Below are 13,551 nucleotides of genomic sequence, written 5' to 3'. Positions count from 1 at the left end.
ATGCTCTGGGCACTCTGGCGATTGTTCTGCCAATGAAGATATAGACTTTGAGAATGAGGGGAAAAATATGCTGCTGGGTGCAAGTGAAAATTTTCGCGCAAAAGAAGCTGGAGGTGATGTGATGGACGAAAAGTGCCGATCGAAAAACGGCGCTGACTCGGAAAATCGGACACTAGGCCGCAGACGGATACGGGAGGGTAGCAATCGCCAGCGCAAAGGCAGCATTGACAAATTAAAATTAAAATTACACTTTGCTCGGCGTATTTTTTACTGAAATGAAGGGAATCAGGTCGCTAACTGAACCCTTCATGGTAGGTGCTGGACGGCGGTTAGCTTCGTATTCCGCAAAAGGGCGGACAGTTGCACCGAGAATAAACATCCCTAAAATCACATCCAGGAACACAGTGGCATCTGCCTTTCGTTCGGTGGCTGAGCCGCTGCAGAAAGCCCTATTTGAAACTGCCGGTGAGACTCTGGCTGCTCGAGCAAATATTGATGCAGTGGAAGTATGTAGATGAGTTCTTATTATGATAGCTACAAAGGAGAGCCACAATTTCCACGGCAGCAAAGCACCTCATAAAACAGCGGAAAGCTATGCAACACCACCAGATCGCCATGATTCTCTCCTCGCGGCAAAAGGCTCTGGATGCGCTAAAAGAGATATCACCAAAGCTGCACGCACTGGCAACAGACCCCTCTCTTATTAGAAATGGCGTGCCCCTTGAACGGCGCATGCTTACCATGACACCCCCGGCACCTGATGTAGCCGTCTCCTAAATAACATATCATTAAAGCCAAATCCTCTAAATGTTGAATTGCATGTCCTGCCGGTATCCACTGTTTATGATTATTTGCGAAGAAAGCAATGGTCGACAAGAGCCGCTCCAAGCCCAAAAGAAATGCCGGCCGCAAGGGCATTGATTGACTTTTTGAGGATGACCCTCCAAAAGTCATGCTCGGAGATTGGTGAGGGAGCAAAGAAAATCGGATCCACTCCTGCTGCTGCATCAACATTCTGATCCTCATCGTCAAGGGAGCGGATCAAGGCAAGCACCGCTGCATTTCCATTAATATTCTCAACCTCAATCAGAGTGGGAGACGGAGACCTTTCGGCCAACATGAAAATTGAATTTAAAATGGGTTCAAGCCCACCTATTATGGCCGATCTTTAATCCCAACCCTAACCCTAAATTCAAAGTGATAAAAAGTACAAGTCCTAGGGGTTTGAGCCCGGCTTTGCAGAGCAAACTATATGAGCATTTAACCAGATCGGGGATTTGCGAAACTTGAAAGATAACGGATTCGGAATGTAGGGTTAGAGTGGGCATTAAGTACGAGCTTTCCAGTAGTGTTCCTGTAACTCTTTAATGAATCGTTTATTGCCCTGCAAGAATACGTAAACCGGGTATACAGATATGTCTGCACGATAAGAATTAGATCTTTTTTGATAGCATGCACATTTCTATAAAGAATAGAAAAGTACAACGTCAAGCAATGTGCATGGCGAGAAAGTAGAAGCCTACGATTCGCAACTCTTGCCGCTTGATATTAGTCGGCTCCGGTTATTTGGTGAATCGTAAACTCTATGGCAAAAAACATTAAAAACCGGTGACATAATAAAAAAGAGGTTTGATGAACTGCTGAAACTCTGATTCTTTTCCCCTCCAAACGACTGGGAATATGATAAGCCGATTATTGTTTTTTACATGTAAAGGATAGAAATCCGACAGTCATTTGTTTTCAGATACTTTCAATGCCTGATCAAAAAGCCTAAAGCAGCCAAAAGGCTACCCTCATGGCTAACTATTATGTCCAGCTGCTGCATAATGTGATAATTACGAGGGTTGACTCAACGATTAATAGCTCTGGACGCTTCTTTGGTGACTGATATGCCTGTCAATGATGGCTATACAAGCTATACTGCTCTTCAGCAGTCTGAAGGGCTGGAAAAATCTAAGGCATCGCGAGAACCATAGTAAAGAGGAGAAAAAGCCTTTGAGTCTTTCTCTAGGCAGGTAGCTTGTTAAAACGCCATCCTTCTGGAAATTAATATACCTTTGCATCTTGAGTGTCGCGCCTAGTGAAAAGCGGTAAGCAGACAATCATGGATGCACCCAAATAATTGGATTGCCTGACCAACATCATGGGGTGCAAATTTAAACTCAGATTGGCAAAATTCAAGCCTAAATTCAACATATTTGGTATTGCATCCCGATCGGAGAAATTGGCTTGCTTTTACCCATATATGGACGTTACCCCTGCGGATCAAAGTGCGGGGTGGCTTTCGATAAAACCATTGAACAATTACATTTATGTTCCGGACTTAAGGAAAGTTATGGTGAACCTCAACTCGGCATAGATCTGGATGCTCCTCATGGATGGACAAGGCTATTTTAATGTTTGCATTATTTGGGGCTAACCTGGAGCTATGGGACTCCCATAACGCAACACATCCTTTGATTGCACATTTAAACTTTTGGAGGCATGTCATTCTTTATTTATTATTGCCTTTGTGCTGTTTTTAACATGGATTACTGTCAATGGCACCGCCCTGATGGGCCCTTGATTTGGCTGGCTTGGTAGTTAACCCGAGAAATTTATGTTGATCCCAGCATCAGAGGTCCCTTTTTGCTTCGGGAATGTGCTCATTCAGTTGGGTTTATCGGGATAAGACCTAAATCTAGCAGCTATTGCAAATTAAGACTTTGTAGCCCTTTTGTGCAATGTGTGATACTAAAGCTAGCAATTCACTATCAACACACGCTTAATCAACAGATTAATTGTTCAAAGTGCCCAATGCAGCGAACTCCCGCAAGTTTGTTTTTTGAGCTTTTAACGTTACTTGCAGCTTTGGTCTATTTTACAAATGCAAGCAAAGGCGACCGTTCGCCGCAGTTCAGGGCATGCGTGGGAGATTGCTCAAGGTTCTTCTCAAGCGGACCGTATCTCGGAGAGCATCAGTTTTATTATCCAAATGTGATCCTATTTCGCCTTTTCCAATGGAACATTGTTGATGAATGTAAATACCAATGCATGCACATCTGCGAATCAAACTTATCACAGGCGTCCACCGAGAAAGAGCCTCTGCAATATTTTGGAAAATGGCCCTTTATTCGAGTCCTCGGGGTTCAGGAGTTTTTTTCCGTGCTGTTCTCGTTTGCTAACTTGTTTGCCCACAAATACGGATACCAGAAAACGCGCCAAACTGTCCATTCCGAGCCTCTTTATAAATATTATTTCATAACCTCCACGCTCACCTGGATTTCATCAGCCATTTTCCACTCAAGAGATACAAGGTTTACGGAGTTCCTTGATTATTTCTTTGCATTTGCCTCGATTTTATTTGCCCTCTTTATTGCAATTGATCGGGTTTTTCTCAATAGGCGGTTTTTGTCTTCGCTTCTGCGACGCTGTCTTGGCCTGTTCTTTTTGTGGATCCTGGTATTCCATTACTACCGCATGGCGATGGTTGCATTTGATTATTCACTCAATATGAAAGTAAATGCTGTCGCCATTGTATTACATGCCGCGGTTTGGACTTATTGGGCAATTAAACACCCATTTTATTTCTTTCGAAGGAAAATTCTGTTGTTCATCCTGTGTATTTCGCTTGCCTCCCTCTTTGAGATACTCGACTTTCCTCCTTTTTTTGGCTTGATTGACGCACATGCTCTTTGGCATGCCTCGACCACTTTTCTAGTGCCGCTGTACTGGTCCTTCCTCAGGGATGAGTATGAGGCAGCGAATGCACACGGCGAGACTTGTGTATTGTATACTAAAATGCTGTAAAATTGTTTAATGTTCAGATTTCCATACCAAAAGAGGAGCAGACATTGCTCTGCGTACTATATGCATAGGTTCATACTTACAGGCGTGTAGCCACCGATTTACATACATAAATAACTCACATGGAAGAGCCCCTGCATGTAAGAGGCGATATGGAGCCCTCCCTTCTGTCCCGTATTTGTTGGCTGTATTTATCGCCATTTTTCTCGCAGATCGGATTGTTACATTCGGTTTTTGCACCATCTTCGCTTTCATTGCCATCATCATCCTCATCGTAATCATCATCATCATCATCAAGATAGCTGGCTTCTACTATGGGCGGCCATTTTATGAACTCTTTGCTGGCGCCATAAATGTTTTCAAAATGTATGCCATCGCCAGCTTGCCGCGAAAGGCAACAGAAAATAGCTGCGACTATGGGAAGTCGGGTGTGTGAAAAGACAGCCCTAATGTTTTTCCAAGCACCCAAGTCATATGGAAATTTCGATGAATTCTGTAGACTGAGAATGGCAAGCTTTTCGTCTGCATCAAGCGAATTCTAAGCGAGGAAGCTTTGTAGGATAGCATACCTGGCCTTGTATCATGTACGAAATATACCCAGAAAGTGTGTCCTGTTCCAGCCCTTCAATATATGTCCTACCATTGACCAAATTGATAATCTAAGCCCAAATCAGAGACAAGAAGCCATACCTGGCGCACAAACAGAATCAAGATGGCGAGGAAAACAATTGCCAGAATGATGCAATTTGAGAGAAGAACCATTTGTCGTTTGTATATTTCCTTGAAAATCAGGCTGATCAACACTGGCTGTAATGCATACGACGATAAAGACGAAAATGCATTCGAACTGCTTCGATCAAATGGCCAAACCGGGTTAGGGGAAAGCGAATCGGAAAAGGTTGGCGAAAATGAATTCGAATAAGACGATGGATACGAAAGACAGCAGAGAAGATTGAAATTCAGGCTAAAAAATATCACCGACGTGACAAGAACAAAGAAAAGAAAGCGAAGAAAGAACGGAAAGTTGAGATATCCTATGCAGCCGCCCACCCATGGGCAGTGATGATCCATCGCCAGAACACATCTATTGCACGTGGAGCAATGGTGAGCCCTCGGTGGCTTGGAGCGGCCGCAGCTCCGGCACAAAGGAAGCGATGCATGCCGAAAGTCGTTGGGGATGGTGCCCGGATCAACTGTCGAGGTCAAGTAATAGTTTATGTACACAAGGAGCATCGCAGAATTGCACAGGGAAAAGTAAAACACATTGGCTATCGGCTGTGCCCAGTTATTAATGACCACAATAAACGCCATTGCAGAGGCGTGCAGATACACCATCAGAAACATTGACAGGAAGCGGCAGCAATAGTCGATGATCTTTGAATTTCGCATTGTGGAATGAAATTTAATTTTTGTGTTTGAAGAACACAAACATGACTACGCCCCCCTCCTCTTTGCCATATCGTCCCAACGTGCTTGCCGTTTTTTTCAAGACAATTGCAAATTGCGAGCGATGCATGAAAATTCCAAAAAACACTTTGCTTGACAAATGCGACCTTGTTGATGCCCATTGTCGCGTGCTCGTTGGCCTGCGGAGTGACAAACGAGGCTGGCAATTTCCTCAGGGTGGTATTGATTTCCCCACGGATGCCACCCCGAAGGATGCTCTCTTGCGCGAAATTAAGGAAGAGCTTGGCCTGGACCCGGCTGACTATGAAATCAAACATATGCTTGGTCAGCCCATCTACTATGAATTTGATCCCTCAAATGTGAATCGGTTTCTCAAGCTATTCAGAGGCCAGGAGCAATTCTGGTTTGCATGCCTGCTAAATTCGCCACACCTACCGGACCTCTCCAAAGCTACAGACGACGAGTTTATTGACGTCAAATGGGTTTCCCCCTCCCAGGCTCTCGACGGAATTGTTCCCTTCAAAAGGGCGGCATATGTGGAGGGGCTGACTCAGCTGGGCCTCTTGTAAACTCAATTGCACGTCCAGGCGCCACTAGCCCAATTACGACACATTTGTATGAGTGAGTAAATATTTGTATTTGTATCAGTAAATATTTGTATTTGTATTCGATCAGCATCAGACTTTTTAAAGGTAGCTGGAGTTGTCGCTCATGAGAATAGGTTCTCGGACAAATGCCAAAGTCATCACTTGACTATTAAATTTGCAAATGCACACATTTAAAATCGAATTTAAAATTTTCCGCTTGTGGGAAATACCGTTGCGGAGGCGACAATGAGAGTAACCAATCGATTCCGTCCGTATTCCCTGCTGGCCAAGCTACGTAGTTTGCTTTTCCCTACAAGGGAAAAGCAACAGCCTTCTGAAACTCTGCAAAAAAAAATTGATCCCAAAAACGCTGCGAATAGCATGCATGCTGAGGAGCTGGAAGTTTCCTTTCCAATTTACTCGCAAGAGCGCCCAGATAAGGACAAGGATGTCCAAAAGATAACACCGAAGCATACAATCACCGCTGGGGACCCAAATTTAGAGATCCCTCCAAATTCTCCCTTGCAACATGACCCTGTCTCACAAGGCAAGCAGCTTGAGACAAAGCCCCGAACGGTGGTGTCTCCCGTAAAGTTTAGACCTTCGTTTCTTTCCGACACGCTTGCTCAGAAAAAGCACGCAATGAAATACATCTCAAAATGCACCTCAAAGATTTCTGCATTTAGAAGAGAATATGAGGCACGACTGGAGTCTCGTGAAATTATTCGCCAACAAAGCGGATTTTCACGGTCGCTTTTGAGAAGCAAGTTACGAAAGTTCTTCAAAAAACGCTTGGTCAGGGGACGCCCCGTTTTTCCACCGCCTTTTCAGGTTTCACTTAAAAGCCCAGATTCTGTACTCAAAGGGCTTGAAGCGGCGCGGGATCAATTGATCTCCAACTCGGCTTGGTGGGAAAAGGAAATGCTTCCAGATGCAAGTGATAGGGTGAGATCAACAGAAGGGCCAGCGGCGAAAAAGTATTCGAAAATCGTAGAGTCCCTTGCCCCAAATGCCACCGAATTGGTGAAGGCCTCGAGGGGCATCCCCAAATTGCTGGAACACTTGATGACAAAAAAGAAGCACATCGAAACGTTGTCGGTGTTTTCGTCCGAATTTATCACTCCAGAAAACGTGGATGCAAAGATCCAAGAGGCTATTGAAAATCCAACATCCTTCAACGTGCCAGTCGAAGAAATGCTGAAGCAGCAATACAAAGCAGATATGATTTTTTCTGCCATTTCAGAGGCCGTTGATAAAAAAACCGGCTTTTCCAAACAAGCGGTCGAGTCGATTCCTTCCAGCATGCAAAGGAAAAAGTCTCAAAATGCCCTGGAAAACTACTCGTTTCCAAAAGCATCCTAATTTACATAAATATTTTAGCTCAAGTGTTTAATGTCTAGAGGACCAGTTAACATGGGGTTGCAGGTCGGAAACATTTTCCACCGCACTGAGAAGCATTTCGATCACCGATTCGCGTTTTGATGCAAAGTTTTGTGTTGTCTCGGCAATCAGTTGGGCGGAAATGATCTCTTCCCTTGAGATTGTATCGCGAAGCATTGAGGAATACTAAAATTAGTGGCAAAAAAAACCTTCTGTTCCGCTTCTATGATTTCTTGCTTCTTGGCCTCCTTGAGGGCAAGAATTTCTTGCATGGCCTCGGTTTTTGCTTCCTTAAGTCGGCGGGTTCTGTCTAGTGGATATAAGCAGATGCGGATCCTACATTCTCTGCCGTCGGCAATGATCTTTTTAGCCTCTTTTTCAGCCTCTAGCAGTATCTGGATTCCTTGGGAATTGTGGATGCTAGTTGAAGACATTTTGGATGTAATTCGATTCAAGCTAATTCAATTTGATTCAAGTTTTTATTTCGATTCAAGTTTTTATTTCGATTCAAATTAGTTTATTTCAATTTAATTTGGGAACCTACTGCAATGAGAGTCCAGCAAGTTTGAATGCATTTGCACTTGGTTTCATGCAAGCACAAAAAAGTATTTGGGAAAAGCCTACTTTTTACATGAACGAATTCCAACAACGTAAAAGACCGATCTTCTCCATCTCGTCATTTGCATCTCCAATAATAAGGCCGGGTTCCCTGCCGCATGCAATCAGAACCACAGATGCATCAAGCAATCAAGATTTGGAAGCCTCAAAACACACAACGTCTATGGTATCTTCTGGCATAGAATATAACCCAGCCTCCGATATCCATGCAAAGATAGAAACCATGTACTCCATTCTTGGGTATGTTCTAAAATTCTGCACAACTGTGCAGAATGAAGCGCTTTTTCATGTACTGAAGTTTGGCTCACAAAGTTGTAGAAAAGTTCGATGGAAACCTCTGAAAGGTCGCTAAATAGCGTCTGTGAAAATGTATTGAGCACCTTGAATGGCATTTCCGAATTGGAAGGACAAATGATAAACTCCTCCTCCGAAATTCTTACACTAACGCAGCGGTAAAGCAATGTTTAACAGTAGAGTCGAGATGCTGCTAAAAAAGGACTCTTCCTACCAGAAAAATATGGACGAGCTTAATTTGATGGAGAAACAGGTCACCGAATTTGCCAATGCCACCCTCGTTGAAAACAACGGATATATCGAGGGTTAGTCGATCTTGTTAACCTTGCTTAGAAGCTGCAAGGTTACGGAAAAATGTGTCCCAATTGAGTGATGAGATTGAAAAATTGACGCATTCAAGTACTACTTGTGGGTGTCATCTGTTTAGAAAATTCTCTCGAGCTCAAGTCTTGCACGCTACAAGAGACAATTGAGGCGAAATCTGCGCAAATAAAAACCCTTGATGGCGAGGCGGAAAAATATAAGCAAGGAATCTGCGAAATTGAGCAAAAACTTGCAATCGAAATAGGTATCCGAGTGCCTCTTTCTTAGAATCAAATGCCCGGTCGCAAGCATTGGCCGTTAGCGAGCATGAAAAAAGGCTAAATGAACAAAAACGCCTCTTTGAGGAGGCATTATCCAATCTTGAAGACAGATGTAGTTCAACCCTGGATTTATCCAACGAAAAAGACCACATGCTGGAAAGGTATTTCCGTTCCCGAGGCAAACGAAATTAGACTAGATGCAGAAATCGGCCATCTTCAATGCAAAGCTGAAAAGCAGGCCATTGATCTTCAAAAAGAGACCCATCAAAATGTATTCATTATTTACGTTCTTACTATTCGCCAAGAGGCAATTGGCATTGGAAATAGAAAACTTCAAAGCCAGCGAGATTCAGTCGGAGGTATCGATCCTCCCTTTAACAAGGCAGGATAGATATAATTCTTTGGATCGTCAATACATGGCCGATGTGAAAGTAATTGAGGCGCTCAGAGGCGAAATCAAAATCTTCAAAAGGTTTTCCAACCCATAAAATCATGTCATTGTAGTGAGATTTTGTCTTTATCGGCGGAGAATGAATCGGTAAAGGTTATGTTGGGCCCGGTAATAAACATCTATAGGCTCGTGAATCTCAACAGGCTTCGAAAATTTCCGAGATAATCAAAAAGAACCAAGTGCCAACGATGCCTTTTAACGCATAGATTGACTTTTTGGCGGAGAAAAATGGATACTTGGCCATCATAGACAGGCTTGAAAGTGATCTCAAGCAAAAAACAGATATCCAAAGGAAGCATGAGATATCTCCAAGTTCGCTGAAAAAAAGCAAATCAATGGAAATATTTGAGAGCTTGGAATCTTCGCTAAATGAGCTATCAGACCATCCATTTGTTGATGCCCACCATACGGGATCCTCATTTGTAGCAAAAGCAAGTCCAGAGCCCTCTAAGGTTATCCACAAGGTTAATTTTTATTGTCAAACACTTGGTAGAAATATTCAAAATCCAGAAAGAGCAATTCACCAAAAAAGCTTAATTAGCCACGATGCACATGGCAGCGCCGTGGTAGAATTTCTAACCAATTAAATATTTACACAAAATGCATTAGCGGGCAAGACCCTGCCGAAGCTTCTGATGTCCCTCTTCTGAAATTACCATCAGCTTCCTTTGCAGAGAAGCAAAGTTTGATTTCGGGGTGTCTTTGTCAAGCGGATAGCTACAAGCAAGCAAAGAATTTAAAGATTCGGCTTTCGAGACAAATTGCTCGTATTCTAGACTGGTATTGAAGCCGGTGTAAAGGACGGCCGGAGTTGCGACAAGCCTATATCTTTCCTGCTCCCATAGATTTAGCTGATCTTCGATCGTTGGTGGGACCGGAGTGGGCCAATTATTTTCAATGGCCACCTTAATTTGCGATGGGTGAGCAACTGAACGGAAGAAAGATAAAATTTGGGTGGATGTTAAACCCCGTTCAAATGCGCTTTGTAACGATTCGCGAGATAACACCCCGGTAGCCATTCCGGGAAAATGATTCTTCAGGGTAACAAACAGCGACAGTATGGAAATATGAAGGCTGCTATTGGTCATTGCGTACACCCGGTAATTGGTTTCGATGATTAAAAAGCCACCTGAGGCAGATGGAGAGTGAAAGTTGTCACCAAAGGGGCGAGGCTCATGCTCTGGACACGATTCTTTGTCAAAAAGTAGCCTGCAAAACGGTGTTATATAAAACCGATCTACCTGACCGCCCTATTGAAAGTATTCAAATTGGTTTCAACTAACCGCCGGCGGACAGATGATTCCCAAGTACTTTAAATCCGAAATGCAGGTATTTTGAAAGTCGGTCAAACATTCAGCTGAATAGTCCTACAAAATAGAAAGCATCTGGAAACGTACGAGAAACGGTTCGGTCCATGCAAGCAATGCGATCAACAGCCAAAATTCCTTCAGCTGTTCCATGGACTATATTTAAGCGAAGAATGATACCATTTTCAGCAAATATGAAGAGAGAAGGGTCCAGAGTTGATACTGGATGCTTTCAAGGACAAACTGAAATCCGGTTGCAGTTATAGCGGTCGAGTTCAGCAAACATCCGGACGAAATAAGCAATTGCCTCATAAAGGCATCCTTTTGCGAAATTTTAATTTCTACAAGTAGGAATGCTAGATTTACTTGTTTTCGATGGCGTTTCCAGCGGGGCCGCTTCGCAGGATACCAAAATCGACAGGATTTTCTCGAAAATTACTATAAGAACCGCATACATTGTAGGTGTTTGTCTGGTATGTCAGAATCGAGGATTTATCCAGTCGATATGCATCGGGATGTGTTGGTCTTTTTAAGAAGACCCTATTTGCGCTGGATGGAATCACAAGATTGCAAAATGAGTCCCTTAGACAAGTTGAAAACATCGGGTTGAGCCAAACTTTGGACTCCAGTCCCTGAAGCAACTTGAATGCCTTCAACGTAGCAAGCGTAGAATTTGAGGTGCTGTTGATACAGTAAAGCTTTTATTGCAAACCTGGAGGGCATGTCCGGTGTAAAGACTAGCTCATAAATATCCTTCAGCCCTATATGAGAATCCATAAATAGCAGTTTGGAAACAACGAGCTGGGCCTCCATAGGAAGCGATCTATGGGTAAAAACAGAACAAAACCTAAAAATTGCAAGCGAAAACGCAGGATGTGCGATCAAATCGTCAAGCAATTGGGCTCCAAGGATCTTTGAAATGGTTTTCAGGAACATGGCCAAATTTAATAAAAAAACCCCCAATTTTTTTATGAGATTAGACACTTGTAACTTTGGATTTCTCTCCAAATCCGACTGGCGTATCTTATATGCCATTGAAAGTGAATCAAAAACGCATGAAATTGTGCCGATTAAATTGATTTCTAAGCGGACAAAATTGGATCCCGTCTCTATTGACCAAGCTTGTGCGCTTCTTATGCGGTTTAAACTTTTAAGAAGAGAGGGCGAAGTTCAACATGGTGGTGCGTCTCAAGAAAACTGCAACATGACCGGGTCAACTAGTAGCTGCATTGATACCAATAAAGATCTGGCCTCTTCTCAACACAGAAGAAGGGGTCGAAAAGGGATCCCTCTTGGAACCTTGGGATACATTTTGGGATTTGGAGGCTTGGACTATTTAGCTCTGCATTTTTTCAAGCAAAAGAATTCTCTTTCTTGCATCTCAAACTCACGACTTGGTGTTGGAAAAGAGGCCGATATTCATGTTGGCGAACGTCTATCGCCCACTGACGGGGCCTTTCCAAAAGCAATTGTTGTCAAGTTTCATCGTCTGGGGCGAACGTCTTTTCGCTCAGTTCGAACCAAACGAGACTACCATCTCGGAAAGGGGGCAAATGCATCTTCATGGATGCATCTTTCCATGCTTGCAGCTGCAAAAGAGTGGGCATTCTTAAAGGTTTTGTGGTGCAAAATTCACTATTTTAGGCCCTTTATCAGCTTGGCTTTTCAGTGCCCATTCCCGTTGATCACAACAGACATGCAATTGTAATGGAAAGAATCGATGGACTTCCTTTAAACCAAGTTACGCATCTATTGGATCCACAGAGACTTTATCACGAGCTTGTTTCAATGATTGTGGCCATTGCACGATTGGGGCTGGTCCATGGGGACTTTAACGAGTTTAATGTTCTCGTCAGAAATCGCGACGAATCGCCTGTTCTTATCGATTTCCCCCAAATGGTCTCAATCAAGCATCGGAACGCTGCAGAGTAAAGTTCAGATGATTTATTCTAGATTTTATGAAAGGGACATAAGCTGCATTAGGAAATGGTTTAAAAGAAACTTTCCAACCGTTGATCTGGACTTTACATGCCAAGGTAATGTGTCAAAAACAGTGGCACCCTCCTCCCTTTGTTCCCTTGAATCTTCAGATGAGCTGAAAGCAGATGATATACGAGGAGAAGACTCCCAAGAATCAAAGCACACTTTCGGTTCTCCACATAAAGGCCATGCTGAAAATAAACTCGCCGAAGACAATCACGAAGAGTGTCGGATTTCTGAGGGCTGCTTTGCTGCCTTTGATTCCAACCCTGACAGCGGCGAGCCTGATGCTAGAGATTTTGGCTCTAGTGGCTCGTGTGTCTCCGAAAATGATGATATCGACTATGATTCTGGTTACGATTCCCCCAGGACCGGATCATGCACTTCGAGTCTTTTAGGATCGTCTTCCGATTCAGAGTCCGTCGAATCACTAGCTGAAGATCGCGAGTTTCCCCCCTATCTTTCAATGATAATCAAGGAATTAGAAGAAACAGGTCAATCCCCTCTCGATGAAGTCTTAAAGGCTTCTGGATATACCCATGGGCTTGAGGAAGAATTGGACAAGTACTGGGGGTTTTTGGCTATCCAATAAATTATTTAACAGCAAAGTGATGATCCATATGAAATTTTCCAAACAAGCAGCATATTCCGTCGCTTCCAGAGCATAGTTTAGTGGCTTTTTCTCATGATTGATCATCGCAAATGCATGTGCCTTCGAATTCCTTGCACCTGAACGTGGAGGGCCAGGCTCCAAAACAAGCTGGTCCCAATGACTTTTCAGGGGCATTCTTTTCCACCATCTCCTGTGGAAAAGACAGCCATCATTGTGATGCAGCCAGTATTTGGGCAAAAATGGTGATCGACCATCCGTTCCTAGATTCTCGTCTAAATCCTGCGGCATGCTCAGGACTTATTTAAATCGCTAGAATTATCTTTTATCCTATAACGCAACTAGTACTAGCAATGAAAGTTTTATTGAAAGGTAGATCAAATACCTGATGGATGAATAATCTTTTTTGAACCTCCATCTTTTGAAACTTCACCTTTTGAAACTTCACCTTTTGAAACTTCACTTTCTGAAACTTCACTTTCTGAAACTTCACTTTCTGAAACTTCATCTTCTGAATATCCATCATTACCTGATTCTACCTCATCTT

General features: G+C 43.2%; 12 protein-coding genes across 12 annotated transcripts; 6 read left to right on the top strand and 6 right to left on the bottom strand.

The window, feature by feature from the left end:
• Positions 1-67: 67 nt before the first annotated feature.
• DI09_123p120 (uncharacterized protein) lies at positions 68-777 on the top strand (the record flags this gene model as incomplete). The annotated part of the gene is made up of 3 exons (XM_013383914.1): positions 68-260; positions 316-506; positions 586-777. 3 exons carry the CDS (start codon positions 68-70, stop codon positions 775-777), a joined length of 576 nt encoding a protein of 191 aa, XP_013239368.1.
• A 70-nt stretch (positions 778-847) lies between these two features.
• Positions 848-1,120, bottom strand: DI09_123p110 (uncharacterized protein; the record flags this gene model as incomplete). Its single annotated transcript, XM_013383913.1, has 1 exon — positions 848-1,120. One exon carries the CDS (start codon positions 1,118-1,120, stop codon positions 848-850), a length of 273 nt encoding a protein of 90 aa, XP_013239367.1.
• A 1,676-nt stretch (positions 1,121-2,796) lies between these two features.
• On the top strand, positions 2,797-3,789 carry DI09_123p100 (uncharacterized protein; the record flags this gene model as incomplete). Its single annotated transcript, XM_013383912.1, has 1 exon — positions 2,797-3,789. The coding sequence occupies one exon, from the start codon at positions 2,797-2,799 to the stop codon at positions 3,787-3,789; it is 993 nt and encodes a 330-aa protein (XP_013239366.1).
• A 115-nt stretch (positions 3,790-3,904) lies between these two features.
• Positions 3,905-4,946, bottom strand: DI09_123p90 (uncharacterized protein; the record flags this gene model as incomplete). The annotated part of the gene is made up of 3 exons (XM_013383911.1): positions 3,905-4,324; positions 4,477-4,750; positions 4,837-4,946. 3 exons carry the CDS (start codon positions 4,944-4,946, stop codon positions 3,905-3,907), a joined length of 804 nt encoding a protein of 267 aa, XP_013239365.1.
• A 270-nt stretch (positions 4,947-5,216) lies between these two features.
• DI09_123p80 (RNA pyrophosphohydrolase) lies at positions 5,217-5,762 on the top strand (the record flags this gene model as incomplete). Its single annotated transcript, XM_013383910.1, has 1 exon — positions 5,217-5,762. The coding sequence occupies one exon, from the start codon at positions 5,217-5,219 to the stop codon at positions 5,760-5,762; it is 546 nt and encodes a 181-aa protein (XP_013239364.1).
• A 264-nt stretch (positions 5,763-6,026) lies between these two features.
• Positions 6,027-7,142, top strand: DI09_123p70 (uncharacterized protein; the record flags this gene model as incomplete). Its single annotated transcript, XM_013383909.1, has 1 exon — positions 6,027-7,142. One exon carries the CDS (start codon positions 6,027-6,029, stop codon positions 7,140-7,142), a length of 1,116 nt encoding a protein of 371 aa, XP_013239363.1.
• A 146-nt stretch (positions 7,143-7,288) lies between these two features.
• DI09_123p60 (V-type ATPase) lies at positions 7,289-7,594 on the bottom strand (the record flags this gene model as incomplete). The annotated part of the gene is made up of 1 exon (XM_013383908.1): positions 7,289-7,594. One exon carries the CDS (start codon positions 7,592-7,594, stop codon positions 7,289-7,291), a length of 306 nt encoding a protein of 101 aa, XP_013239362.1.
• A 665-nt stretch (positions 7,595-8,259) lies between these two features.
• On the top strand, positions 8,260-9,047 carry DI09_123p50 (uncharacterized protein; the record flags this gene model as incomplete). Its single annotated transcript, XM_013383907.1, has 3 exons — positions 8,260-8,377; positions 8,500-8,640; positions 8,773-9,047. 3 exons carry the CDS (start codon positions 8,260-8,262, stop codon positions 9,045-9,047), a joined length of 534 nt encoding a protein of 177 aa, XP_013239361.1.
• A 665-nt stretch (positions 9,048-9,712) lies between these two features.
• Positions 9,713-10,567, bottom strand: DI09_123p40 (transcription factor Tfb2 family protein; the record flags this gene model as incomplete). Its single annotated transcript, XM_013383906.1, has 2 exons — positions 9,713-10,357; positions 10,505-10,567. 2 exons carry the CDS (start codon positions 10,565-10,567, stop codon positions 9,713-9,715), a joined length of 708 nt encoding a protein of 235 aa, XP_013239360.1.
• A 387-nt stretch (positions 10,568-10,954) lies between these two features.
• On the bottom strand, positions 10,955-11,350 carry DI09_123p30 (uncharacterized protein; the record flags this gene model as incomplete). The annotated part of the gene is made up of 1 exon (XM_013383905.1): positions 10,955-11,350. One exon carries the CDS (start codon positions 11,348-11,350, stop codon positions 10,955-10,957), a length of 396 nt encoding a protein of 131 aa, XP_013239359.1.
• A 34-nt stretch (positions 11,351-11,384) lies between these two features.
• DI09_123p20 (uncharacterized protein) lies at positions 11,385-12,986 on the top strand (the record flags this gene model as incomplete). The annotated part of the gene is made up of 3 exons (XM_013383904.1): positions 11,385-12,029; positions 12,059-12,342; positions 12,380-12,986. The coding sequence occupies 3 exons, from the start codon at positions 11,385-11,387 to the stop codon at positions 12,984-12,986; spliced, it is 1,536 nt and encodes a 511-aa protein (XP_013239358.1).
• Positions 12,987-13,381: 395 nt separating this feature from the next.
• On the bottom strand, positions 13,382-13,551 carry DI09_123p10 (uncharacterized protein; the record flags this gene model as incomplete). Its single annotated transcript, XM_013383903.1, has 1 exon — positions 13,382-13,551. A coding segment is annotated over one exon (170 nt), but the record flags the coding sequence as incomplete, so codon positions are not given.

This window comes from Mitosporidium daphniae, assembly GCF_000760515.2.
Source record: "Mitosporidium daphniae strain UGP3 chromosome Unknown contig-123, whole genome shotgun sequence".
Classification (NCBI taxonomy): Eukaryota; Fungi; Microsporidia; genus Mitosporidium; species Mitosporidium daphniae.
The sequence above is the reverse complement of the archived record's forward strand: the minus strand, read 5'-3'. Positions and strand labels throughout refer to the sequence as shown.